The sequence below is a fragment of the Marmota monax genome, unplaced genomic scaffold, assembly GCF_021218885.2.
Source record: "Marmota monax isolate L192 unplaced genomic scaffold, Marmota_monax_Labrador192_F-V1.1 WCK01_AAM20220418_F8-fsc00122, whole genome shotgun sequence".
Taxonomy (NCBI): domain Eukaryota; kingdom Metazoa; phylum Chordata; class Mammalia; order Rodentia; family Sciuridae; genus Marmota; species Marmota monax.
The window spans coordinates 4,657,288-4,685,098 of record NW_026695223.1 but is presented as its reverse complement, the minus strand read 5'-3'; the positions used below and the strand labels follow the sequence as shown (position 1 = coordinate 4,685,098).

The 27,811-nt window shown below is 46.8% G+C and overlaps 3 protein-coding genes across 9 annotated transcripts in view; 2 read left to right on the top strand and 1 right to left on the bottom strand.

The window, feature by feature from the left end:
* Nucleotides 1–412: 412 nt before the first annotated feature.
* Nucleotides 413–16,396, bottom strand: Adck2 (aarF domain containing kinase 2). 2 transcript variants are annotated; one of them, XM_046434053.2, is made up of 8 exons: nucleotides 15,384–16,396; nucleotides 14,026–14,172; nucleotides 10,978–11,106; nucleotides 9,947–10,042; nucleotides 8,026–8,277; nucleotides 5,485–5,613; nucleotides 4,767–4,820; nucleotides 413–3,488 (listed from the first exon to the last, which is right to left on the bottom strand). In XM_046434053.2, the coding sequence occupies exons 1-8, from the start codon at nucleotides 16,293–16,295 to the stop codon at nucleotides 3,348–3,350; spliced, it is 1,860 nt and encodes a 619-aa protein (XP_046290009.1). In that variant the 5' UTR covers nucleotides 16,296–16,396; the 3' UTR covers nucleotides 413–3,347. The 2 variants fall into 2 exon arrangements, with proteins under 2 accessions (XP_046290009.1, XP_046290010.1); XM_046434054.2 differs by lacking the exons at nucleotides 9,947–10,042; nucleotides 10,978–11,106.
* Nucleotides 16,397–27,801, top strand: LOC124086049 (translation initiation factor IF-2). Of its 2 annotated transcripts, none has more exons than XM_046434055.1 (3): nucleotides 16,397–16,742; nucleotides 22,875–23,008; nucleotides 27,531–27,801. In XM_046434055.1, exons 1-3 carry the CDS (start codon nucleotides 16,397–16,399, stop codon nucleotides 27,603–27,605), a joined length of 555 nt encoding a protein of 184 aa, XP_046290011.1. In that variant the 3' UTR covers nucleotides 27,606–27,801. The 2 variants fall into 2 exon arrangements, with proteins under 2 accessions (XP_046290011.1, XP_046290012.1); XM_046434056.1 differs by having other exon boundaries at nucleotides 16,596–16,738.
* Dennd2a (DENN domain containing 2A) overlaps nucleotides 16,533–27,811 on the top strand; it is a 105,045-nt gene continuing 93,766 nt past the window's right edge. For all 5 annotated transcript variants that reach the window (XM_046434050.2, XM_046434048.2, XM_046434047.2 and 2 more), the window contains exon 1: nucleotides 16,533–16,641. The gene's annotated coding sequence lies outside the window, so the exon portion shown is untranslated. The remainder of the gene's footprint in view (nucleotides 16,642–27,811) is intronic.

Genomic DNA, 27,811 nt, shown 5'->3' with positions numbered 1-27,811 from the left:
GGAGAGGCTTGGAAAGAAGAAAGGAAGTCCTTCCTCCAGTAGCGTTAGCAACACTGTGGGATTCAGTTGAGATGTCTCTTCAGGAAGAGATGCCATGCTGCTGTGTTACCACCTCATACCCAGGGAAGTAGCCTTTTCTCCTTAAAAGATGACTTTATAAATCAAACATAGTTCTTAAGATACTTACTCTAACTTTGAAGATATTCCTCTTAATATTCTTATTTTTTAAATTGGAAAATTACTGTTAAGGTACATTTGTTACCATTTTTCTCCCCTTTGGAGTCTCAATTCCATGTTTTCTTGCTGCTGTAACAGATGGGCCCAGTGAGACTGCTCAGGGGATATCTTGAGCCAGAGGACCCAGTAAGACTGCACCCAGATTTCTGACCCAAAGAAATTGAGAGACAATAAATGTTGTTTTTAGTCACAATGTTTAAAGATGGTTTGTACTCAGTGACAGAAAACTACAACATCCCACAAATGGCTTGATTAAATCCACTGATGTAGCCAGGCATGGTGGCATACACCTATAACTAGTGACTCAGGGGGGTGAGTCAGGAAGATCACAAATTCAAGCCAGCCTTAGCAATTTAATAAGATCCTGTCTCAAAAAAAAAAAGAAAAGAAAAGAAAAAAGAAAGAAAGAAAACGACCAGGGATGTAGCTAGGTGGTAAAGCACCATGGGTTCAGTTCCTAGTACCAAGACCACAACAACAAAAAATCCACTGGCTTAAGGAAAGGGAGGCTCGGAGAGATGCCTGCTCTATTTGTGACCTCCTCTCACCCACAGGAGTAAGTGAATGTGTACTTGGCACAAGGGGCCATGTGTCAGGCTGTGCCCCTCCCCAGCCATCTGGTACCACCCTGACTTCTCACTGCCTGCCCACCTCAAAACTTGGGAAACAAATAGCATGTACCCCTCTGGGGAAAAAGGCACCAAGGGAATTTCTGTCCTAATAAACTACTTGTTCCCTACAAGAGAGAAATGAGGAAATGTATCCTGGTGAAGGAAAACATGGAGGGATCCAGTCCTGCATTCAGAGCAGAACTTAGAGCAGAAGCAGACTTTCTACCCACTGTCTCCAAGGTGAGCAACATACTCTGGTGGAGTACAGGGATAAAATACACTTAAATGCTATTTAAGTGTAAAGAGCTGGGCACAGTAGCGCATGCCATAATCCCAGTGGCTCAGGAGGCTGAGACAGGAGTTTTGCAAGTTCAAAGCCAGCTTCAACGACGGCGAAGTGCAAAGCAACTCAGTGAGACCCTGTCTATAAGTTAAATAAATTTTTAAAAAGCCAGCTTTTGGGACTGGGGATGTGGCTCAAGCGGTAGCACGCTCGCCTGGCATGCGTGCGGCCCGGGTTCGATCCTCAGCACCAGCACCACATACAAACAAAAATGTTGTGTCCGCAGAAAACTAAAAAATAAATACTAAAAAATTCATTCTCTCTCTCTTTAAAAAAAAAAAAAAAAGCCAGCTTTTGCAAAAATGATGTGCTAAGCAACTTAGTGAGACTCTGTCTATAAATAAAATACAAAATAGGGCTCAGGATGTGGCTCCGTGGTCCAGTGCCCTTGAGTTCAATCCCTGATACCAGAAAAAAAGAAAAAAGCCTAAAGAATTACATAAGCTTTACTAACATTCTCTCTACAGGCTGACCCCAGTCTTCATCATTCATGTCAACTGACCACGTCATACTGGCTCTGAGAGGACAGCCCATGGGAGGAAACAGTGTAGAGGAGCATGCAGTAACTGCCACCTCTTAGTTCACTTTGAGTGAAATTGGGTGCCACTGCAGACTTTAAAACCTTGGTGAAGAGGACATACTAGTTATGGTAACTATATATGGAGATGAACCAAAAGTAACCTTCACACATGGAGAGGGGCAAAACACCACTGCAGAGCAACCTCAGACTCAACAAGAATGCCCAAGCCAGGAACTATTAAGAAACAGGCAGGGCTGGGGTGGTGGCTCAGCAGTAGTGCACTTGCCTAGCATGTGCAAGGCCTTGGGTTCAATTTTCAGCACCACATAAAAATAAATAAACAAAATAAAGGTATTATGTTCAACTACAAATAAAAAATAAATGTTTTTTTTAAGAAAAAAGAAAGAAAGAAAATGGCAGGACTGGGTGCCGTGGCACATGCCTGTAATCCCAGCAGCTAGGAGGCTGAGGCAGGAGGATTGCAAATTCAAAGCCAGCCTCAGCAGCTTAGTGAGGCTCTAAGCAACCTAGCAAGACCCTGTCTCAAAATTTAAAAATAAACTGGCTGGGGATGTGCTCCATGGTAGAATGCTAGCCGAACATGTATAAAGCCCTAGGTTCAATCCCTAGAACCACAAAAAAAAAGAGAAGGAAAAATGGCAAGATGTTTTGGCTCCTGTCCCTAGTTGTCAGCCACATTAATTTTTGGTGTGGTGCTAGGGATGGAACCCGGGGCACTGGATGCTAGACCAGCACTCTACCACTTACTTAGCTATGTCTCCAGCCCCACTGTTTTGTTTTACCTTATAAAAAGAAAAAAGTTTAGCAATGGACTGGGAGACTGGGGATGTAGCTCAGTGGTTGAGAACTTAAGGTGTATATAAAATTTATAATTTTTTGTGTGTGTTTGTGTGTGTGTATGCATGGCGTACTTTCAAATTTTTACCAATAAGATTATATAATCAGGGCTGGGGATATAGCTCAGTTGGTAGACTGCTTGCCTTGCATGCACAAGGCACTGGGTTTGATCCCCAGAACCACACACAAAAAAAGATTATGTGATCAAAAAAAATATTGAGGCTATAGGATTTTTATCACTTTTTTTTTTTTGGACTAAGGATTGAACACATAGGTGCTCTAAAACTGAGCCACATCCTCAGCCCTTTTTATTTTTTATTTTGAGACAGGATCTTGCTAAATTGCTGAGGCTGGCCTTGAATTAGAATCCTCCTATCTCTGCCTCCTAAGTTGCTGGATTACAGGCATGCACCACAGGCAGGGCTTTTAGGGCATTTTCTAACCTAAATATCATCAGGACCCACCTGACCAGGGACTATAGAAGGTTAAGAAAAGAAAAGAAAAAAAAACAGGAAAATAAAATAACTGAGCATATTTGTCCTTCTCTGCTGACCATTATTCCTAAAATAGTATCCCTGGCACAAGGCCCCGCTTCCACAACTGAATGGACCCTTCCCTCCCTTGACTCCCCAAATAACCCAAAACTTTCTAAATAGACCCCAAAACCAAGTCACAGGGAAAGCAATGGTGTGCCCTCCACACACCCCAATTTTAAAAGTTCCAGCTGCCAGAGGAGAGGCCCTTGGGAGCAGCCTTCACTGCGTGCCCACTGCCATGGTCAGGAACAGGATGCTGGCCCTTTGAGAAGGAAGGGCTTTGCTGCCTCCAGGATGTCCAGCTTGGGGTCCAGTGAGCGGCCAAGCCCCTCCAACACCATAATGGCAAACACAATTGAGGCAAAGTTGCTCTCAAGCTTTACCTGAAACAGAAAAATAGCAGTTCTTCCTGAAACCGCCTGATAAAGATGGGTATCCTGGATAATCATGTTATTGTCCCCCCTCAGTCACTCTTGTACCTGGCCCACATGACTTTTACCATCTATCTAACATTCTTCCCAATACCCTGTCACTCCTCAATCCTGCCTTCCTTCTCCCAGGAATCAGAGCAGCCGGACAGGTCCAGTCAGTCCACTAGGGCATCAGGACAAGAAGCACCTGCTTCCTGGGTAGAGCTTTAACCCACTCAGGAAAGAGCTAAGTGTGACTCAGATGAATTCCAAGCCTCGTTAATGTGAGCCAAGGTGTCACCTACCCTAATCTTGGCAGGGGGTATTTGTTTGTTGTTATTAGTTTTGGGTTTTTTGGAATTCTGGGGATTAAACCCAGGACCTTGAGCATGTGAGGAAAGCACTCTACCAAAGGGCTATGTCCCCAGCCTTTCTAATCTTGTTTACCTGCCTGAAGGCCAGAGTCTCTCTTTAGGTGGACTAGCGAAAACTATCTTGATCTAAGGTGGCTTCCAGAGTGACCCCACGTAACCTGGAAGTTAATGCTAAATGACACACCTCCAGCACCATGACAGCTGACAATTGCCATGACTACAACCAGAGAGAACCATGAAAGGAGGAAAAAGAGTGTGGAATATGATATGTCAAGAAATTTGTAATGTTTTGAACAACCCACAATAAAAAATTAAAAAAAAAAAAAAGGAGGAAAAAGAGGTGGTGCCCCAATTGCCAGAAAAACCTCTCCCTGTTCTCAGAAAACACATGAAGATTCCTTCCCTTTTTTAGCCTATCCTTCCCTCTCTTTTTTTTTTTAACCCAATAGCTGTAACCTCCTGCATCCCAACAAGTGGAGAAGTTGATTTGTGAGTCTATCTCCAGCTTCTCCTTTTCTTGGCAAAAAACAAAGTCTCCTTCACAGTTGGAGTTTGGTCTCTGTTAGGTCCAAGATTCTGAGGGAGGACAGACCCAGCTGGGGGGAAAGTATGGTAACAAGGAGGGAGAAGTATGGAATGCCTGAGTTGGGCCATTATTGTTAAACTCGCTTTTCTACATCTAAATATCACAGATACTTAGACTGAGGCACAGACGTGACAGATACAGACTAACCCTGTGTTGAGGAAAGGCCCTGCTGAGCCCGCGGGAGGAGACATGCAGCGCTTCTCCTTGCAAATGGATGGTGGTGAAAGTGCTCTCCAAAGAACCCTGCCCACCCTGGCTTCCCCAGTGATGTCCCCTCAGACTAGGCCTCACCTTGTGAGCCATCAGCAACTTAAAGACACTGGAGAGAAGGCTGGAAACGTGAAGCTGGAAAAGAGAAGGAGCCAGTACAGACGCAGAGAACTCCAGAACCACTTCTCCCCCTTCCAGGACCCCATCCTACCCCTCTTCCCACCATGCTCACTCACACACACCAGTGGGCAGGAATAGGACTATCCAACAGACTCCAGGAAGGACACCACCCCATGATCCCCACCTCGTCACAGGTGCCTTCAGGACAAGCTTTGGAGGCCAGCCAAGCCATCCCTCAGTGCACACACAAAAATCACAACTGAAATGACATCAACAAAGTGCTACTGGCCATTTCTTGTGCTGACCTCCTCCTGCCAATGTGGGTCATGACCTTGGGGAGGACACAGGCAGGTTTTTAGGAATGTGTGTAATATACAGGGCAGGCTCTGGGCATATCCTTGGGAAACTCCCTCCCTACAAGCTCAGCAATCTCTGGAGCAACCACACCCCATAAAGGAGGTGTCTCTGCCACAGTAGCCACCTGGAGTACCCAAGCCAAGGAGTCAGAGATTGCAGTGGGCCTCCTTGTGCCTCCTGGAAGAATGGGGAGAGGAAAAGCTCTGTTGTCTTTTCCTGCCTAGACACTCACATTCGTTCTGCCAGCAAAGAAGCCTTCCCTAGACCTGGGACTGGTTCTGTCCATAGATAAGAGCAATGAGCACCCACTGGACCTGCCCACCTTCTCCAGAGTGATGGTATTCTTCCTGGCCTGGGTCACCAGTGCAGCCATCTCAGCCTTGAACCCCTCCACATCCCTGCACTCACTGGCCCGGGCATGATGAAGGATGAGTTCAGCCACTTTATGACCCTAAAGATGCAAAAGAAAAGAAAAGCAGCCTGGTAGAGTATACAAACCTAGACCTGGGAACTGGCCACAGTCTTTCAAAGCCTCTGTTAGGCAGCGGGCCCTGCTTGGCACAGTCAAGGCAAGGTGTACACACTTCTTTGCCTTCCTGGGCCACATGGGGCATACATGGGGCCAGACCTGAGTCCTGCTGTAATAGGGCTGCTGGTTTAGAAGGGAGGGCAGAATCCCTCCCTCTGCCCTTCTGCAAGGTTGTTACCTCTCCTAAATCCCTATAGTCCACCCTTTTGCCCAGGAGGTTGGGATCCATTCCCCTGGGAATAAGAAAAAAGAGACGCACACCCTAGGTGAGGAAGACCCTGCTCAGCACGTAGTCTTTCTGCCTGACTTCTCTTTTCCTCCATGTAAAAACCTTTTGCACCCTGAACCACATTCCCAAGATGGAGCTTGGAGGATGATAGCCCCTCTTTCTCCTTCAGAGCCAGTCCTTGAATAAAGCTGATCCCTTCCTACCAACTCTCATCTGCCAAATATTGACTTGTGGTGGTGGGTGTCCGCGACTTGTTCCACTGAGATTGCTGCTTATTCTCTGCTGCCAACCATGTGGCCCAGCACTGAGCCACGAGGTCCTTCCTGCTGCACTGGAGCAGCCAGGCTCTCTTAATGGGTTCTTCCTGCCCAAATAGAGCTGCCTCCCCTTGAAGGCTCCTGGGCCTTCTCCCTGCTCCCTTGGGACCATGCTGATCAAAACCCCCACAGTCTCTTGGGACATTTAGCCCATCCCCAGTGATCATGAAGAATGCCCATCACCTCCCACAGCACAGCTCCAGGAATGCTGCTCTTCCTCCTTGGGCTGAGACATTTGTCCTTCACCCAAATCTGTACAGAGGACTACCCTGGCCCCACCTTTACTGCACCTCAGGTCACACTTTCAAAGTGATTTCAGCCTCCACTCTCAGTTGTTCTCCTCAGAACCCTGCTAGGCAGCAACTCAACTTAATTTTGCATCTTTTTGACAGGAGAGGGGATGCCAAGGATTGAACCCAAAGGAACTGTACCACATCCTCAGGCCTTTTCATTTTTTATTTTGAGAAGGATCTCCCTAACTTACTGAGGCTGGCCCAGAACTTGCAGTCCTCCTGCCTCAGCCTCCCAAGTCACTGGGATTCCAGGTGTGAGCTACTGTGCCCAGTTGCTTTTTTTATTTTATTCTTTTTAAACCAGTTCTCTTTCACCCAGGGAAAAAGAGAATTCTTCAACAGACAGCCAGAGAATGTCTTCACAGTCACCCTTGACGTGGATTCAACAGTAAGTTCCTGAATGCCTCTTCTCTAGTAATAATTCCCAACCCTTGGAGCCCCTCCGAGTCATAGGGAAAGGCTGACAAACAACTCACATTCCCCACACCAAAGATCCCAGTGTGTCTTGACCCACCTTCTCTATAAGGTGGCTTCTCCCAACTGGCTGTCTTGTACCCAAAGGCACAGACCGGGACAGCCATTATTTGGTCAAGAGCCTGGTGTTCCTACTGCCTACCTGTGCATTTGCTGAAGAAGGAAGAGAAACTACTAGAATACAAAGTGTTTGAAAAGGAGAAATTCCTTCCAAATATTATGGGCCAGGCTATATGGGCAATGATCAAATAGAATCCATTTTACTTTGAGACTCCGTGTCATGTAAGAAATGCTTCTCTCTTGGGAAAATCCTGCCAACAGTTGCTTAGCATAACATATTTGGCAACACTAAATGGCAATTTTTATATACTGTACTTATGCAATGTACCCTAATCATATAAAATGTCAGAGAATGTTTGTCTAGAAATTAGTAACCATTTTTTAATTGTACTCAATTAAGGTCGTTTTGACCCACTTCCCCTTCTGCTTATGATTCTAGATCTCATGATCTTTGTGGTTTTATTTATTTTTTATTTTTTTAATATCTTTATTTTTCGAGGCAAGTGCTCTACCACTGAGCCACAACCCCAGCCCATATCTTTGTTGTTTTAAATCATAGCAACAGCTATCTTTATTTGTGGTTTTGAACTATGAAAGACTTGCAATAATCCCTAAAGGGGGTCAAAGAGTACAGACTTGCAGCCAACCTCTAGGCCAGACAGCTGGTGAATAAATTCCACCTCCTGCTCCAAAATTGACTTGGTGATTTATTGCAATCTCGCCATAACACCATGGTTACCAACCATAAACTGCTCAGAACTGGCCTGACCTGGGTGCCAGTAACGAAGACCCATAACACAGCTTAGGGTCATCTGCTCCTTTCCACTCCACTATGTCTAGCGGCAGCACCCTGGCAAACAAGGGCACTTAGAAGAATGAGTACATTGAGGAGCCCTGCATTAAGACAGACACAGCTCCCCAGAGCCTGAAAGATCCCAGATCCCACCCCAGCAGATCTCACCTGCCCCATGGCCACAGCAAGGAAAACTGCCCGGAAATTTCTCAGATCTGCAGCCTGCAGCTCAGCCACAATGCCAGCATCCAGCAGTACCAAGCGCAGGGGGCACAAGGCTGGCACCATGGCCACCACCAATGTGTCACAGACATCCACCTGCTGCAGCTGTGCCTCGTGGCTCAAGGAAGGTCCATCAGCACCCTGGACCAGGATGTTCCCAGGATGAAGGTCCGCATGCACAAAGTTATCTACAAATATCTGGAAAGAGATGACACCATTCAAGGCTGAGTCAACCCTTACCACCCAGCACCACCAAGCTACATGCAGAAAAGGCTTCAGGGTGACATGGTAAAGAGGTGTCCTGTTTCACAAAGCCTGGGGATGTTATCAGTTCAGAATGTGTGCAGGGACAAGCTAAGTCAAAGTTTTCAAGAGAAAAATTATTTTCAAAGTAAAGCAGACCAGACTACCTTTCAAAAGACTTATTTTTATTTTTACATTGTGACTTGATTCACTGATGTTCTAATTAAAAAATAATTATTCTGGGCTGGGATTGTGGCTTAGCGATAGAGCGTTTACCTAGCATGTGCAAGGCCCTGGGTTTGATCCTCAGCACCACATAAAAATAAATAAATAAAGATATTGTCTCCAACTACAACTAAAAAAAAATTAAATAATAATAATTATTATTATTATTATTATTATTCATTGTTTCTCTCAAAGTTCTATGTTCCTAAAATTCATAGAACTGTATTTCTTTAAAAATGGGGCTGAGAGGACTGGGGTTGTGGCTCAGTGGTAGAGCACTTGCCTAGCATGTGTAAGGCACTGGGTTCAATTCTCAGCACTGCATATAAATAAATAAAATAAAGGTTCACCGACAACTACAAAATAAAATAAATATGGTTGAGGACCAGGCACAATTGCACACACCTGTAATCCCAGCAACTCAGGAGACTGAGGCAGGAGGATTGCAAGTTCAAGGCCAGTATTAGCAACTAAGTGAGGTCCTAACAACTTAATGAGATCCTGCCCTAAAATAAAAAAATAAAAAGGGCTAGGGATGTTGCTCAGTGGTAAAGCATCTCTGGGTTTAATCCCCAGTACCAAAAATAAATAAATGGGTAGATAGATAAATAAATAAGGGGCTGAAGATTAGGTATATAGTCAGTGGTAGCATGCTTGCCTAGCATGAATGAGACCCTGGGTTCTTCAATCCCTAGCACCACCAAAAAAAAAAAGTTCATACAAGCCACGCAGGGTGGCAAACACCTGTAATCCCAGCAATTTAGGAGGCTGAAGCAAGAGGATCACAAATTTGAGGACAGCCTCAGCAATTCAGGGAGACTCTGTCTTAAAATAAAAAAGAAAAATGAGTGAGGATGTAGCTCAGTGGTAGAGCAAAGTTCAATCCCCAATATTACGGGGAAAAATTTTTTATATACAGCCAGGTGTTGGTGGCATACACCCATAATCCCAGCTACTCATGAGGCTGAGGCAGAATTGCAAATTTAAGATCAGCCCAGACAACTTGGTCCTGTCTCAAAATAAGATAAAAGGACTGGGGGTTTAGAATAGTGGTGGAGAGCTTACCTAGCATACAAGAAACCCTGGGTTCAGTTTCCAGAACCCCCCCCAAAAAAATTTACTATCGAGGCTCTTTGTCTGAACTCTAGGCAACCTAGGCAGGTCTTGCTCACCACAGTTTCCACAGCACACAGATGCACACTAGAGAGAAAGTGCTCAGCAGAAGCTGTGGTTCCTGTGAGCATTTGGTGGGCTCAGCTACCTTCAGTACACTTCCTCAACATGTGGCTCCCTGCTTGGCCCACCCTCCTTCCCAGATGCTGAGCAGAGACCCAGCATCTCTGATACCAATTTGACCATTGCGCTGGGCCTGAGCACCCAAGCCAGTCCAAGAGCTCACCATCTTCAGGAGCATGTTGATCCCCAGCTGCGCAATCTTCCTCTTCAAATCAATGGGAATTCCTGCCTGCTGGTAACTGGACACAGGCACGCTCTCCTTGGAGAAAGCCCCAAGAGAAAATAATTTTTTACCCTAGCCAGCCCACCCCATTCCTGCTGCTCCACCCACCCATGCCACATTAGTGCTGCCTCTCACTGACAGGGGTGACCCAAACAGTCTGATCTTTCTCAGAGCCCTTTGGAATCAGTCATCCACACGTTAATTTTAACCTGCTTACATTTCTCTTCTGACACTTTTCAAAGGACAAGTTTCAGATTTATTGGAAAGGAAACCCATCAGCTGTGCCACTGATAGGGAAGAGATGTTTGGTGCCCTGGAAAGAGACGGAACCAAGTATGGAGAAAGCTAGCTTCCAGTCAAGGATCGGCCAATAGAGCCACAAAGGAGCTCTGGGACCTCAACTGGTAAAAGGGGAAAGAAAGGGAAGCCAGAAGAATGGGGAACTGATAAATAAGCATTTTAGATGGCTTTGTTTAATTCATGGTCAAAGCAACTATTGAGATAGATCTTGTTATCCCTAATTAAATAAAAGAATAAAAGTCCAGAGTTCATGTGCCTTGCTCAGGTCACACAGCTAGGAACAGTGGATGAAGGTTCCCCTCAGACCCTGGATCTCATATTACCATCTCTACAGAGGAAGCAGGACCAAAGGAGAGTTAAGGCAAATGATGACACAGAGCACCTTCTCCGTGGTGAATGGTTTGCACTCAACGTGTCACTCTCTCCAGAGACGACCTTGTGGGGCAGGAACTGTTGCTCTACTTTCTAGGTCACCAGCAAATAATATGGTAGGTTTTTAAATCTAAGAAGTCTGAGGCTGTGGGCAAGTTCTCAGCCAACTCGCCACTGCCTTCCCTCCTGTCAATCTCCCAGCTCCTCCTGATTTTACAGGCAAGGATCACATCCTCTCCCAACTAAAGCCTTCACAGGGGCAGCCAGCTGCTGGAGTGAAAGGCACCACAGAGTCTCACTTCATATGTTTCCACCAACACATCCCTAGTGACGAAGGGGCGCAGAGGGGTGGGAAATTTGACAGATGTCACATCCCGGAAGTTACACTGGAAATGTTCTAGATTCCTAGCTTCATAACGTAGGTCAATCTAGAGAAATAGAGAGAAAAGATGAGGGCTAGTCTGAGCATGCAACAGTCACATGTGAAATGCCAGAAGGGGCAAGCCATGAGACTCACCCTGACTTTTCTACCAGTTTTTCTTGCACAACTCCCCAGGAAGAGCTGGGGATATAGCTCAGTTGGTAGAGTGCTTGGCTGGCATACACAAGGCCCTGGCCTGGGTTTGATCCTCAGCTTCACTTCAAAAAATAATTTTCCCCAGCTGCCCAGAAGTCCCAAATCTCCACATGAACTCTAAGCTGCTGCAGACAGCAGATACCCCAGAAGGATTTGAGCCACTCTGCTTCTGTGCTATCACCTTCCTGCCCACCCATCCCCTTTACACCAGCCAATGGATCCCCTGCCCCATCTCCCAAGAGTTTGGCTTCACTGCCCTCTTGGGCAGTCCAGTGACATTCAACTGGCCATTCCTACAGCCCTCTTCTTCTACTGGGGCTACCTCCACGCAGCCCAAGTCTTCCATCTGAAGGTCAGCCCTGCCCTCTACCCACTGCAATAACACTGCCACCACTAAACTCCAGTAGCTTGTGTTTGCCAGACTCAAAGGACTAGCCCCACTTTTTTTTTTTTTTAACAATACTGGGGACTGAACCCAGTGGTGCTTTGCCTTTAAGCTATACCCCCAGTTCTTTTTAATTTTTAGTTTGAGACATGGTTTCACTAAGTTGCCGAAGCTGGCCTTAAACTTAGGCTCTTCCTGCCTCAGCCTCCTGAGTCACTGGAATTACCAGCCTCACATTTTTATCTTTTGGGGGGAGGATACTGGGGATTGAACCCAAGGGTGCTATTTATCTCAGCCCTTTTTATTTTAAGACAGGGTTTCCATATTGTTTAGGGCCTCACTAATTTGCTGAGGCTGTCCTCAAATTTGCCATCCTCCGGCCTCAACCTCCCAAGTAGCTGGTATTACAGGCATGCACAAACCATACCCACCCACCCCCTGTTTTTTGCATCAGGGATTGAACCACCCAGGGGTGCTGAACCACTGAGCCACATCCCCAGCCCTTTTTTATATTTTAGAGACAGAGTCTTGCTGAGTTGCTGAGTGCCTTGCTAAGTTGTCAAGACTGGCTTTGAACTTTCGATCCTCCTGCCTCAGTCTCCCAAGCTACTGAGATTACAGGTGAGCACCATGGCACCCAGCTCCCCAACACTTTTTATGTTTTATTTTGAGATAGAATTTCACTGTGTTGCTTTCACTAAGTTGCTGAGCCTGGATTAAAACTTGCAATTCTCCTGCCTCAGCCTCCAGAGCTGCTGGGATTACAGATATGGGCCACCATGCCCAGCTGGCTCCCATTTTTATCTTAATAATCCTCTCTGGGCTCCACTATGGTGCTACTGATGCCCATTCCTTCCAAACTTCTCCTCTTCCAGTCACTGCCGTTCCCTCTTTGTGGGCCCCCTTTGCCTTTCTAACTGTCCATCTTGGCCAGATCAGTGCCCATGTCTCCTGACATCTGGCTACCATGCTGCCTGGACATGCCCCAAGCAGCTCCCCTGATGACAGCATCCTGTTCTCAGGGCCAGACAAGAATACCAGCCTCCAGACTGTCAAATTCAACTACATCTGGACATCACTCTGTGGAGGCCCAGAGACCTTTGAACACTATGGCTAAACTGAATTTACTTTGTCCAGTCCTTTTGTTCTCAGTCACCTATCAATCACTAGACCATACCATCTCCCCTCCCTCCATACCTAAGGTGATCCAGTGCCATCAACCCCCAAGGTGATGGTATCAGGGGGTTTTGAGAGGTGAGTAGGTCTTGGAGATGAAGCCCTTCTGAATGGTTTAGTCTACTTATAAAAGAGGCCTGAGAGAAACCCTCACCCCCTTCCACCATGCAAAAACACAGTGGAAAGGCACCACCTATGAGCCAGAAAGCTAAAAGACACCAGATACTGAATCTGCCAGCACCTTGATTTTGAACTTGGCCTCTAGAACTGTGAGAAATAAACTGTTGTTGCTTTTAAGCTCCCCATATCATAACAGCCCAAATGGACTAACATGAATCCCTGGGACTTAAAATCTTAAATCAGACGATACAAAGGAAGACTTAGTATATATTTGTTATACTATATATACTTTAAAATCCTTATCTTCTCACCAATCCCTGGAAACAAAGTCAAAAAAGACAAAAGTGCAACTTGGCTAATTACTCTTCTGAAAACCTACCAAGTCCTGCACCATCAGATTGGGTGCAGATGTCTACTGGACTCAGACTAGCCCCATGGTGTGTTTATGAAGTCTGGTTTATAAAAATGTCCCAAGAGTCCTGAACAGGGAAGAAATCCTTATCTTCTCACCAATCCCTGGAAACAAAGTCAAAAAAGACAAAAGTGCAACTTGGCTAATTACTCTTCTCACTCTGGAGTTCAGTCTCTGATGGTAACAGAGCTAATGCTATATATTCCTTCAGATTCATTTCAATTTTCTCCCAGTCACAAAGGAACATTATTTCCTAAGCTCCCCACAATTCCATGAGATCAAAGCCCTGATCTATACTGGGAAGAAGTGATGTTCCCCACTTCCAGGCCTAGTTACAAAATCTCTTCCATGATCCGCCAAGGCCTCCCATTTCCCCTGAAACATGCTGAAGATGTAGTGCAAAGCTTGGGAGGAAATTTGGGAAATTTGATCCCTGAATAACTATGGAACAGCACCCTATTTTCCCTCAGTTTAATTGTATAAAAGCAAGAAATAGCCTTGTTGCATGAAGCCTCTGAAATTTGGGTGTTCTTTGTTTTGTCAGCTAGTGTTACCCACACTGACTAAATATATCATGCTCACCACATACTGGGAAATTATTCATTCAGAATTCCCTAAGCAGCTGCTGATGGCAAGAACAATGTTAGCTGTTATTTACAATTGAGGGAAGAATTCACCTGTTGAACCATAAGCTTCTCAAATTCCTCCACAATCTCAGGCAAGCTAAGCCACTTGATTCCTGGCAGAAGTCCAAGGACTCGACTCCCAATCTTCATCAGCAGCAGGTCCATATGCACCTGAGCGAGCAGGCCAGGGTGCAATACCTGCCAGAAAGAGGAATAGTGAGACAGGAGGAGGAATCAGGAGGACACATTTACCTAGCCAATGTAGGGTCCCACCTTAAAAAGAGCCAAATGGCTTCTTCACAGAGCAAAGAAGTGGCCCCAATCCCCACTATGCCCAGGATGGTGGTTCCTTCATCCCAGAGATAGCAAACTCCAAATCCTCCTAATTTTCCTCCATCAGACTATTTGTACCACTGCTTCTGAAGTCCAGAAATAAAATAGCTTGCACATTACAGGTATTCAAATATTGGTTAAGCTAAAAGAAACAAAGGTTGAGCATCCCCAATCCAAAAACTCAAAACCCAAAATGCTCTAAGATCCAAAACTTTTTAAGCAGCGATATGATGCCACAAGTGGAAAATTACACACTTGACCTCATGTAATGAGTGGAAGTCATAACCCTGGTACACTAAAAATACTATGTAAAATTACCTTCAGGCTCTATGTATAAGGCAATATGAAACATAAATGAATTTCATGTTTAGACTTAGGTCCCATTCCCAAGATATCTCATTTGGGTTTTTTCCCACATTTTTATTGGTACATTATAGTTATACATAATAAAATGAGATTTGTAGTTACATATTCACTCTTGCACACACTTATATAATTTGGCCAAATCACTCCCCAGCATGCCCCCCTCCCTCTGTGTCTCCCACCTTCTGGTCTCTTTCCTCTACTGATCCCCCTTTGATTTTCATGAGCTTCCTCTGCCACACTTTTCTTTTTCCTTTTTCCTCTCTAGCTTCTGCATATGAGAGAAAACATACCATCTTTGACCTTCTGAGTTTGACTATTTTGCTTAACACATCTGTCTTTAGTTTCATCCATTTTCCTGCAAATGATATAATTTCATTTTTCCTTATGGCTGAATAAAACTCCATTGTGTATATATCGCACATTTTCTCTATCCATTCATCCACTGATGGATACCTAGGCTAGTTCCATAGTTTGGCTATTGTGAATTTTGCTGCTATAAACATTTTGAATATGCAAATATTTAAAAATTAAAAAAACATCCAAAGCACTTCTGGCCCCAAGCATTTAGGGTAAGGGATACTTAACCTGTGAATGGATAAAATGTGGGGGCGACTTGCATGAAGGCATGTTTCTAATTTGGGAGAGCTCGGTGGGTAGGCAAGAAATGAACTGTTTATCAGAGATGGAAAGGGCCTGGCTGAAGCACTTACTTTCACTGCCACTGGGATGAGGTGATCCGGGTGGCCAGAGGCCTGAGACACGACTGCATTTGATCCAACCAGTTCAGCTTTAGGCAGAAGCAGCCTTTCTAGAAATGACTGGTCAGCAAGATTTCCTGGAGACTTCTGCTCCTTCTCAAGGTGTCCTAAGAGCTCCCTGAGGCCACCAACCGCCCTAGCTCCTGAGGAAAGTTGCAGGCAGGCGGCCTGACCAAGTCTCTGATCCTTCTCCAGGAAGGCAGTGCTGGCGAACGCCTTGTACACCTGGGCCACGCAGCCTGAACCCACAGGTTCCTGGGTCTCAAAAGACAAGACATTCCCCCAGTCCTCCCCAAACGCCTGCCGGAGGAACTGTTCCGTATGGGTCCAGGGGTGAGGAGTCACTCGGACATGCAGCTTGGAGAACAGGGCACAGAAAGCCTCGGAAAAGAGATCGCGCCGAGTGCTGGCCCACTGACCCAGTTTAATATATGTTGGGCCCGAGGTCTCTGTGGCTTTCAGAAGTAGGTGGAGCCAGAGTGTGGAAAGGCTGGGAGCCAGGTAAGTGAGAGGGTAGAGGAGGAGGAGGGGAAAGAATTTTGCCAAGAGAGCACCAGCCCGAAGCCAGATACGGAGATGCAGGAAGACAGAGCTGAGCGGGCCAGCTTGGGAGACCCTCTCCATTGGCCCATTTTCAGCCAAGTCACTCCAGTGAGCCCTTCGCTGACACAAGCTGTCAGCGGGCCCCTCACCAACGTCCCCATAAGCTGAGATGAGTTTGGGCAAAGTGCCCAGGAGAAGCCAACAGAATCTGGTATTGCGATAACACCCCAAGGGTCGGAGAAGACCAAATTCCTTTCGGAGCTCAAAACACCTTAGATGCGACCAACAGAACCTAACAGAGACGCGCCAGGGGGTCACCATCTTCCCCGAGGCCCACAGCCTAGTCGGTCTGCTCTCCACTCAAGGGGCAGGCATCTGTGGGGACGCTGTGAGCAAGGCAGAGGGGAGTCCGTGGTGCGACGATGCTGCGACCCCGCCTCCGGGGAGCAGCCCAAGCTCAGCCCTGCCCCTTGTCCTGCCCCCGCAGGGCCACCCACGTCACCCCCAGGCCGCCCCAGGGGCTGCCCAAGCGGCCACGCTCCACACTGGGCTCCTCGCCTAGGCCTAAGGCCCGAGACCGGCCGACGTCCGACCCCCGGCGCCCAGTGGGGGCTGCCCGAGATGAAGCGACTGTCGAGCGGCGGGAGCCGGGACAGACAGACGGACGGTCAGGCCCGGGGCCGCAAGGGACCTGCAGAGGGGACCGCGGGCAGGGCGGGGCGGACGCAGGGTCACCACAGGCTGGGGCCGGCCGGCGAGATCGCGTAGGTGCGGGCCCGCGAGGGGCGGGCAGGGGCGGGGCGCCGAGAGCCGGGCCGGGAGGGTGTGCGGAGAGGACCGGCTCAGGAGAGCGAGGCACGGCGCAGGGCGGTGGGCAGGGGAGCCGGCTAGCAGGGGAGCGAGCTGAAGGGGGACCAGGGCCTGGGCGCCCGGGCGGGAAGGGTGCCGCGGCCCAGGGCTTCCGGGAGCTCCCGCAGCCCTGCCGCCCCGCCCCGGAGCCGCCCCTTAAAGTGGACGCAGCGCGAACACGGGCGGAGGTTTCCTGAGTCTCAGAAACAGAATTATTACTATTGCTGCAGCTCTTGTTATTATTAGTGAAATTTTATTTATTTATTTTTGCGGTACTGGGGATTAAACCCAATGACCGGGAACTTGGGATCCTCCTACATCAGCTTCCCCAGTCTCTGGGATTACGGGACTGGGCCACCACACCCAGCTTCCAGAAAGAAATTTAACGCAAAACAGAAGCACCTTCCCCAACTTCTCCTGTGACTCTCACCTCTGACAGCTTCTTCTCTTTCATCACGAATTGAAGGCAGGTTCTGAGCACAGGTCTGCTTTTCAACCTTGCTAGACCCCCGGTGGGGAGTGGGGTCCGGGGTAGGAAGGTGGGAGGTGTCTTGGATGGTTGGGAGTGCCAGACTGCAGTGATTTGGCGATGGCATTTGGACATGGAGGGGTGGCTCCAAGAAGGCCATGTTCATTCATGCAACTAATACTTTCTGAGCTCAACAAATCCTCTTTGACATTCATGTTGAATCTCAATAATATGTATTGAGCTAGGTATTGCCCTCCGCTTGAGGTAGTGGATACTTATGTCCAGCATTCAGAGGCTAATCACTTAAGGAAAGGTCCTAAATGTGCAATTTCAAAGTGTGACAAGATCCACCAGAGCAATGAAGACTAGGAGACACACATTGGAAGGAGCAGCTTTGGATGGGGGTGCTTCCTGGAAGGAGCCAGAAGAATAAAGTCCTAGCAGGACAAGGTGGCTTGGGCTGCAATCCCAGCAAGTTGAAGGCCACCTGGGCAATTTAGCAATTCCCAGTCTCAAAATAAAATTTAAAAAATACAAAGGGCTGGGGGCATAGTTCAGTGACAAAGAGCTTACCTAATGTGTGCAAGGGCCTACGTTCAATCTCCAGTACTACAAAAACAAAACACCCTAGAATAGAAAGGAATTTAGAATGGGTTTGGTTTTATTTTGTTGAGGTGGTAGGAATGGAACCTAGAGCCTTTTGAATACTAAGCAGGTACTCTGCCACTGAGCTGCATGCCCAATCTCTGATGTAAGATTTTGAAGTGTGTGTGTGTGTGTGTGTGTGACCTTGAAGAACCAAAGGGAGGTCAGATGACCCTGTTGACCAAGGGAGAGGGCAATGGAGCTTGGGAATCAGCCCTACGGTCACTGATGGGGCTGGTAATTCAAGCCTACAGCCATCTTCTCTGCCATTTGGCATTCAAGAGTCTGCCTGCCTTGTGCTACCATAGCTGTCTCTAATCAATACCCTTTATCTCCACATGGTGAGAGACTTTCAAAAGTCTAGTCAAGGGTGGTCAAGGGTTGAGAGCATCACAAGTGGAAGGGCCCCCAGGAAATGACCCATGTCCCATGTACACTGCTGGCAGTGTAATATACCTAACACTGTTGAAATATGGCCAGTCAAGCCAGGCACCATGGCACATGCCTTAATCCCAGTGGATTGGGAGGCTGAGACAGGAGAATCACAAGTTCAAAGCCAGCCTCAACAACTTACTGAGGCCCTGAGCATCTTAGTGAGACTTTGTCTCAAAATAAAATATAAAAAAGTGCTGGGGATGTTGCTCAGTGGTTAAGCACCCCTGGGTTCAATCCCTAGTACCAGAAAAATTAGAAATAAAAAAAGAAGAAGAAAGGAAATACAGTTGGCCATTAATATCTTCTTTCTCCTGAATCATTTACCTGCTTTATCCCAACGCTGTGCACAGAGGGCTGGGAATGTAGTTCAGTGGTAGAGTGCTTGCCTAGCATATGCAAGGCCTTGACTTTAATCCTCAATACCACAAAAAAATAAGAAGAAATGTGGGAGACTCCCCAGCTGGGTGATTGAGGTATCCTGCAGCAGCCATGCCAGACTGCCTCGCCCTTCTCTGTTCTAGGGACGGTATCTTCGTGCATGGGCGTTTCTTCCTAGAGCCCCATTGGTGGAGCTATGCTCACCTGTTCCTTTGTAATATTACCCCTTGCCCTGTTTGGGATAGAATGTTCCATGGAAACACCTTTTGTGTGTCCCCTTATCTTACTGTGCCTTTGGGTGTGGCCTACCTAGAGTCAGTCATCCTGCTGACAGCAGACATCAAGACTCAGCCCCCTGAAACCTGACCCCTTGCCTTATTTGAATAGCTTCTCCTCAATAAAAGGGGTCAGCTCTCTCACGTGTGCTGGTCCACTGGCTCGCTCTCTCTCTCTCTCTCTCTCTCTCTCTCTCTCTCTCCCTCTCTCCCTCTTTTGACCCTTAAGGTCAAAGGAGCCATCACCCCAAAGAAAAAGGTATTTCTGTCTCTTGTGTGGTTATTTTATGCAGCCCAATTAGCCCAGTTCCCCTGGAGTTACGCCTGAGTGTTTTAGTTGCGAGAAACCCGGCAAAAAAAGGTGCACAGAAGTCTCGTGTGTGTCTGATTTGCCAAAATGTTTATAAAGAACTTCACTTTTGTTATTTTTATGATACTGGGAATTGAATCCAGAGTGCTCTACCACTGAACTACACCCCCAGCCTTTTTTTTATTTAGAGACAGGATCTCATTAAGTTGCCAAGACTGCCTTGAACTTGTGATCCTCCTGCCTTAGCCTCCTGAGTCATTGGAATTATAGGCATGGGCCACCATACCTACTTGAAGACTTCATTTGAAACCACTGGCCTCTAACAATGTGACTCCAGGCAATTCTCTCTGGACCCTTGCTTCTTATGAAGCAAAATGGGGAAGTTCAATTAGCTCAACTAAAAATTCTACAAGTCCTCTATACATACATTTATGATTCTAGAAGTTGGTATATTTATCAGTAGTTACAAATAAAAATTCTGGAGCTCAATAAACCTGGTTTCAGTCCTGAGTCTGGGTTACCTTATCCCTTGGGCAAATTACTTAACTCTCTGAGTCTCCACTCCTCATTTACAAAGTGCAGGTTAAGAATAGTACCTACCCCACAAGGAGCAAACCAGAAGATGTCTATGGTGTGCTTAGCACCATGTTTCACTTAATGCTATCAAATATTGTCATTTTTGTTATCTAGATAAGTAAAAGTTGTTCTCCTTCTTCATATGACAGGCAGGTTCTCACAAATTTGGAGGATGCATTGTGGAAGATCTCATTTAAAATAAAGCCTTTGTGGCATCCTACAAATTCACCTAGAACAGAGGCTTTTAAACTTTAACATCTATCATAACAACCTGGAGGGCTGACCCCACCCCCAGTTTCTGATTCTGTAGGTTCAGAATGAGGCCTGAGAATTTGCATCTCCAGCAAGTTTCCATGTAAGGCGGATGCTGTTGGTCCTGGGAACACAGTTTGAAAACCTCTGACCTTGTCATGGTGGTGAATTTGACAGTGGTTAAGGGCCCCTGGGCTCCATCCCTAAAGAGTGAGATAGTGGTGGTAGTGATGGCAGTGGTCGTGATGGTGAAGGAGTAGCGCCATAAAGAGGATTACTGGGGCCTATGTTAGTTCATAGAATGATGTCATACATTTTAAGACATCACGGACAGCAAAAGCAACCAGTTATATCAAATATGTATGGTGTTTTTTGGGTGGTTGGTTGGTTGGTTGAGTGGTTGTTGTTATTCAGTGCTGTGGATGGAACCCAGGTCCTCATAACATGCCACACTGAGCACTGAGCCACACCCCAGCCCAGGAAAATCAAATACGAACCTCAGTCAAAATGTGTAAGGGCAGCCTTTAAAAATCACAGGCTTTGTCTTGAAGTGGAGCCACTTCTCATGTGGATAACTTTATGTGATCTGTTTCAGGATTAGCAACAGCAGGAATGTACATATTAAAGTGATTCATGAGAGGCTGGGGTTGTCACTCAGTTGCAGAGCACTTGCCTAGCATGTGTGAGGCACTGGGTTCAATACTCAGCACCACCTAAAAATAAATAAATAAAATAAAGGCATGCTGTCCATCTAAACTAAAAAAGATGAAAATAAATAAATAAAGTGATTAATGAATTAAGAGATTGACTATACAAAGAGACAAGAGCCAAACCACCTCTGATAGTAGAACTCTGACCCATGACTTCTGCCACCATATGCCCAGAACATTAGGACTTACTTGGTCAATGACAGCCACCTGCCCTAATTTTAACTCCACTTCCAATTCAGAATCAACCCTGGAGAGCCAAATGTCCTCTTCAAATCAATCATAAGATACCCTCACTTGCAGCTTTCCCGTGCCAACAACTTCTTACACCAGCGCACTGGAACCTCTTTTTGTCTCTGGGACTCTTTCCCACTAGCATTTGAGTCTCCACTTGTATTTGAGTCTCTTGTCAAATGTGATGGCAGCTGACTTCCTTGCCATAGGAAGCGCTCAGTAAGTGACCTATTTTTCCTCATTTGGGTATATGGAACATGCTGAAATCACAATCATTGGCATTACAGACTCTTCTCAACCATAGAAAGCCAGGCAATTATTACTAGTCTCCAATTCTTGGAAAGGTCCCTGCCTCTGTTCACTCTAGTCCCACTAGGTGGCACTCTTCCTCTATGAAGTGCGGCCGTGCTCCTCCGCTTCCAGACCCCGCTGGGAAGGGAAAAGACCAGGAAAGCCATGCAAAAGCCAGTCTGTCCTGATTCTCTTTTCATATAAACCTAATGATTGTGATTTCAGCGTGTCCCATATAACGTTGTTATATGGCAGATGTGACATGCAGCAAGTACTGAGTCCTGGCAAAGGAGGGAATTGGCTGGTCCAGTTCTCAGCCTCTGTACTTCCGACATTCCGGGCAGGATTGTTCTTTGTTGTGTGTGGAAGGGGGCTTTCCTGGGGAGGATGCTTAGCAGCATCTGTGACCTCTCCTCACTTGACACCAGCAACATCCCCTGTCTTATTCTGTTCAGGTTGCTATACCAAAACACCACAAACTGGCTGGTTTATAAAAAGGAAACATTTACTTCTCACAGGTCTGGAGGCTGGCAAGTCCAAGATCAAGGTAGCAGCTTGGGTGGGTTGTTTCTTCATCTATTAAAGAAGCTAGTATTGGGTCTTATGTCTTAGGCAGTCTCTGAGAAGCATTAATACTACCAGGTGCCTACTCAGAAAAAACTAGAGTGAAGATGTGAACAGGCAGCAGCTTTTGCCCTCTGCCTATCTGAGAAGCTGGAGTTGGGGGGATCTGAAAGCCTGCCTAGCCTCATCTCCCTAGCAACTGCCACCATAGAGAAAGGAAATGACTTTCCTGAGGTCACGTGCCAGCTTGGGCAGTCAGACATCACCTGTCTTGCCTTTGGCCAGTTTTTGTTCCCCCAGGACTAGGGGTGCTCTACCACTGAGCCCCAGCCCCAACCCTTTTTTATTTTTCTTTCTTTTTTCTTTTCTTTTCTTTAGACAGGGTCTTGCTAAGTTTCTAAGGGTCACACTAAATTGCCCAGGCTGGCCTCAAACTTGTGATCCTCCTGCCTTAGCTTCCTGAGTAGCTGGGATTACAGGCATGGGCTACCACATCTGACTGGCAATTTTTTTTTATTTTGGTTTAATTTGATTTGATCTGAATTGTAGGAAGTGGTCAGATATTAGGGCTTTCTGGAAAAACGTTCTCCAAGCAAGGTGTGTGGCCTCTGAGGGGCAGTGTGGTAATTTACAGCCATTTGGTGGTCTAAAGACTGAGATCACAGCCTAAGGAGGGTTTTAGTAGGGGAAAAGTGAGCTGGCAGGGCTCGAGCCAGCGGGTACAGTGCCAGCTCATGACCTTGTGTGATTAAACACTTCTGTGGGGATTCTTCCCTGCTCCCGAATCTGGAGAGATTGGCTGGTTGGACCAGATGATGGAAGATGTCTAGAAGCAGGATGTAGAATCTCTGTGCCCTGAGTATGGACAGCATGCAGAAGAGGACTTGGCTGTCCTGACAACCTATTGTCTTCTAGAATCACAGTGGACACAAAGAATGACAACCACTTCCCCAAAGAAGTGCATGCCTCTAAAAGGCATCCGGGTGTTCTCATTCTTGTTCCTTTCCTCAATGTTCAACTGGATCCCCAAAGGAAGCCAAAAAAAAAAGGTAAGTATAAAAGTTATTAAGCATTGCAGGGTTGATATCTGAGACTTTGCTTAATGGTAAATGACATGGCAAGTCTAGTCCATGACTTAGTTCTTTTTCATCCTAAAAACACTAATCCTTTTTTTTTTTTTTTTGAATTTTTTTAGTTGTAGATGGACACAATACCTTTATTTATTTTTTATTATTATTTTTATGTGGTGCTGAGGATCGAACCCAGTGCCTTGCAGGCACTTAGCGAGCGCTGTACCGCTGAGCCACAACCCCAACACGCTAATCCTTTTGATGTTATGAATACTTTAATTCTTTTTTGGAGGGAGAGGTACTGGAAATTGAACCCAGAAGCACTTTGTCACTGAGCTACATCCCCAGCCCTTTCAATTTTTTTGAGACAGGGTCTCCCTAAATTGCTTAGGGTCTCACTAAGTTGGTGAGGCTAGCCTCAGACTTGTGATCCTCCTGCCTCAGCCTTCTCAGCTGCTGGGATTACAGGTGTGTGCCATCCCGCTTTTTTTTCCCCCTTGGCATTGGGGATAGAACCCAGGCTTAATGTGTGCTGGTCACACACTCTGACACTGAGCAAAGTCCTGCTACCCACCCCTGAACACTTTAATTCTTCTTAAAAAAAAGAAAAGCAAACATCCTCCAAAGTAAGCTGGGGGGGGGGGGCAGGGGTGGACATGAAATAGTAATGGTTCTTAGCCAAGAGTTATATATTACTGTGTCATTGGCCAATTCAGAAATTCTCTGAGATTTCCTGACAAGTGTCGGTGACCTGGGGTAATAAACAAAGGCCATTTGCTCTACAGTACCCCCTCATCAGCCCCCCCACAGCTGCCCATCTTCCAGTCCTCACACAAGAGGCACCAGTGCATCCTGGAAGAGAGGACAAAGCTATCTCTACCAAAGACTGGGCCCCTCGCACCAGAGGAGGACAAAGGAGCCCTGGGGCCTCAGTCTGGGCTCTTCACACTTTGGCCTCTGTTGTGCCTCTCCTTCCCACCCTCCCACCCTCCTGGATTGCATCTGATAGGGACCAAGAACACACCAGCCTGGGGAGGAGGTTTGGGTGGATGCCTGACTTGGTTTTGATTCCTGGTGGGGGGGGGGGGGCAGGCTAGTGGCTGAGGTGGGATGAGGAGGAAAGTAGTAGCTGCCTGTGGAAGACTTGAAGGGAGCTGGCGCTGCTCTCCAGCTGGCTCCTCTAGCTGCGAGGCTGCCAGGGGCTTGGGGCAGGGTGTGAAGGAGCTCCTACAAGGGTGTGTGGAGATGAGTCTACGCTTTTCCCTGCTCCTAGGTAAGTTCCCTTTTGGCTCCACTTCATCCAAATGCTGTGGACCTAAGAACAGATAGGAGCTCTTCCTCCTGTGCCAGCTAATAAATAAGTAACCAAACCTCTTGCCAATCAACTACCTTGTGTGTGCCTTCCACTGTGCCTGGTAAGGCAGGTAATGAGATAGAAGAGGGATTCTGCCACCCAAGAAATGTGAGCACCAGAGGGTCCCAGTGACCCAAGCTGGAGAACCAGGTCTCAAAAGGATGAGTCCAGCAAGGGATGTCCTGAGAAACGGTACTTCCTGTCCCTTCGAGGGCTGAGACATAGCAAGGATATGAATTGGACACTGACCCAGCAATCTCCTTTCAAAGTGAGTGGTGCTGCTAAGTGCAGCAGCCCATGCCTGTAATCCCACCAGCTCAGGAGGCTGAAGCAGAAGGATCGTGAGTTCAAAGCCAGCCTCAGCAACAGCGAGGCACAAGTAACTCAGTGAGACCCTCTCTTTACATAAAATACAAAATAGGGCTGGGGATGTGGCTCAGAGGTTGAATGTCCCTGAGTTTAATCCCCAGTACCCCCGCAAATAAAGTGGGTGGTGCTGGGGAGAGCTGTGCCCTGGCGTCGAGTGGTAAAACTCAAAGGACATGGGTTGAGCCACACGGGGCCTGGGTTGTGTGACCTCAGATAACCTTATGGAGTTGGCTTTTCCATCCACAAAATGGTGGGGATTGATTTTTAATTGCTCAGGGTTGTGGGGAGGACTTAGTGACATGACATGTAAAAGTGCCTGAGACAAAAAAGAGGCTCAAGAAATCTTTAGCTTCCAGAAGGAATCTCAGTGGAAATGTGACAATTTTTTTTTTTTTTTTTTTTGGCAGGGGTGGGAGGGTGTACTCGGGATTGAACTCAGGGGCACTCGACCACTGAGCCACACCCCCAGCCCTATTTTTTGTATTTTATTTAGAGACAGAGTCTACACTGAGTTATTTAGCGCCTCAGTGCTGAGGCTGGCTTTGATCTCGTGATCCACCTGTCTCAGCCTCCGAACCTCTAGGATTACAGGCATGTGCCATTGTGCCTGGCCTTACTTTGTCTATCTCTTAGAGACAGGGTCTCACTGAGTTGCTTAGCACCTTGCCGTTGCTGAGGCTGGCTTTGAAGTCAAGATCCACCAGCCTTAGATTGCAGGCGTGCGCCACCATGCCCAGCAGAAACATAACAAATTGAGGGAGATGTCCATAGGCCCTTTCTGAAACTCTGTCCCATTTTGATTGGGCTGGTCTTCATGGACCCCTGCAGGCCCTTTCACTTCCCTGATGCCTGAGATGAAGTAAGGCCCCTGCTGCCTGACACTTGTCACAAACCTGACAGAAGGTCTCTTCTTCATGATCTGACTTGGGCCTCAGAATGCAACTGTGCTATTTCCATCTTGTATGTGATGACGCTGGGACTCAGAGGCCAGGCAACCTACTCAAGAGCTGGATTTGGCCATCCAGTCCCAAGCCTGTGTTCTTCAATGGGACACTGGAAGGAAGAAGAAGGAGAGGAAGTAACAGATGTTCTGTAGTGGTCCAGGCCTCACTGCATGCAGGAAGTAGGATTAAAGGTCCAGAAAAAAATCAATTCTGCCTTCTTCATCTCACCTCAGCCCTCCATATCTGTGGGTTCCACATCAACAGAGTCAACCAGTTACAGGTGGAAAATAGTTGAACATACATATACAATTGAACATGGACAGCCTTTTTATCATGATTTGTCATCCTTGTCATGATTCCCTAAACAATACAGCCTAACAACTACTGAAAATAATATTTATACCTGTAACCCCAGTGGCTCAGGAGGCTGAGGCAGGAGGATCACGAGTTCAAAGCCAGTCTCAGCAAAAGGCAAGGCACTAAGCAACTTAGTGAGATCCTGTCTCTAAATAAAGTACAAAATAGGGCTGGGGATGTAGCTCAGTGGTCGAGTGCCCCTGAGTTCAATCACCAATACTCCCCCCAAAACAGTAATTAAATTGACTTAACTAATATAAGTAATCCAGAGTAATCTAGAGATGATTTGTAGTATATGGGAGGATGTATGTAGATTATATGCAAACACTGTGCCATTTTATAGGAGGGGCTTGAACATCCAAAGATTTTGGTATCCTCAGGGGGTCCTGGAACCAATCCCCTGTAAATAGAGAGGGGTAACCATACCTCCCACACCAGGCCTTATTTTCCAACGTGAAGAGAAGCCAAGGAGAGGCAGAGTGGGCGGGCCATGAATGTACTGTGGGAGTAATGGGGGTCATGAGTTGGGAGAAGAGGGAACTCCTGCAAGGTCTTCTAGACTCTGGCACACAGCACCCACCTTGAAAAGCTACCCTGCCTTCCAGAGCTGGAAAACCAGGGCTTGGGAGAGACCAGGGTATTATCAGCTGGAAAAATTCCTGGAGGGGCTAGGGTTCTAGCTCAGTGGTACAGCACTCACCTAGCACATGTCAGGCACTGGTTCCATCCTCAGGAAGCCATGAGGGGCAGGGCCACATAGGAAATGAGGGGAGTGAGCAGTGTGTGAGATCCCTTTTATTTATTTATCTATCTATCTTTTGGTACTATGGATTGAATCCAGGGATACTTTATCACCAAGCTGGACCCCCAGCCTTATTTAATTTTTGAGACAGCATCTTATGAAATTGCTGAGGACCTTGCTAAAACTGCCCAGGTTGGCCTTGAACTTGTGTTCCTCCTGCCTCAGTCTCCAATGTCTCTGAGATTACAGGCATGCACCATCGCACCTGGTGGGGGACCCCTTTCATGGTGACAGAGTCATGTGATGACTGTGCAATGGAAGTAGCTAGGAGTCTGAGACTAGGAGATGCAGTCAGAGACAGAAACTAGAAAAGCAGAGACCCCACCTGTCATCCCTCATCAGACTCTGGTCCAATGTGTTATCCTTAAAGAAAACAGAGAAAATAAAACACCATGTCCCTGAATACCCCCTTCTGTTCCCTAAAACCTAGTCAAATAAAGGGAACAATGAAAGCAGGTCTGGGCTAGAATATCTGGATACATATTATCTTGAAGGACACTGATTTTCTCTCACGTATTCTGAGAATTAGGGCAAGTTAATGTTATCTGTAGAAAACGGCTTTCTTGAATGCATGCCAAGACAAGTGCCCCTTAAGGTGCTGATCATGCAATGGGACAAAACAAGCTAAACTGATGCTGCCTCTGTAACCTAACCTATAAACCTCCCTCCTTGCAGAAACTCAGGTGGACCAGGGCACTGTGGAGAGGGAAGTGCTCATCCAGGCTGCTGCCCCTGGGCAAAGCACTGTGAGCAGGAAGAGATGCTACTTTCTAGTGAGATACCCAGGGTACTGCATGGAGCAGAGCTATTCCTGTCCAGCCCATCACCACTGGAGTTTTTGGTGAGGTGCCAAAGGCACTGCTTGGAGCAGAGGTACATCTGTCCAGCCCAACACGACTGTGTCCTCCTCGTGAGCATTTTTCAATAAACTACATCTCATATCCCATCTCCAGGGT

Excerpts from the sequence above, each read along its gene's own strand:
- LOC124086049 (XM_046434055.1), top strand. The coding sequence starts at position 16,397 with ATGCTGCGACCCCGCCTCCGGGGAGCAGCCCAAGCTCAGCCCTGCCCC. Across the intron at positions 16,743-22,874 it reads CGGCCGGCGAGATCGCGTAG|AATCACAGTGGACACAAAGA; the intron begins GTGCGGGCCCGC and ends ATTGTCTTCTAG. Across the intron at positions 23,009-27,530 it reads AAGGAAGCCAAAAAAAAAAG|AAACTCAGGTGGACCAGGGC; the intron begins GTAAGTATAAAA and ends CCCTCCTTGCAG.
- Adck2 (XM_046434053.2), bottom strand. The coding sequence starts at position 16,295 with ATGGTGACCCCCTGGCGCGTCTCTGTTAGGTTCTGTTGGTCGCATCTA. Across the intron at positions 10,043-10,977 it reads TGTTGGTGGAAACATATGAA|GAGAGCGTGCCTGTGTCCAG; the intron begins GTGAGACTCTGT and ends GCTTTCTCCAAG. Across the intron at positions 5,614-8,025 it reads TTGCTGTGGCCATGGGGCAG|GGTCATAAAGTGGCTGAACT; the intron begins GTGAGATCTGCT and ends TTGCATCTTTAG.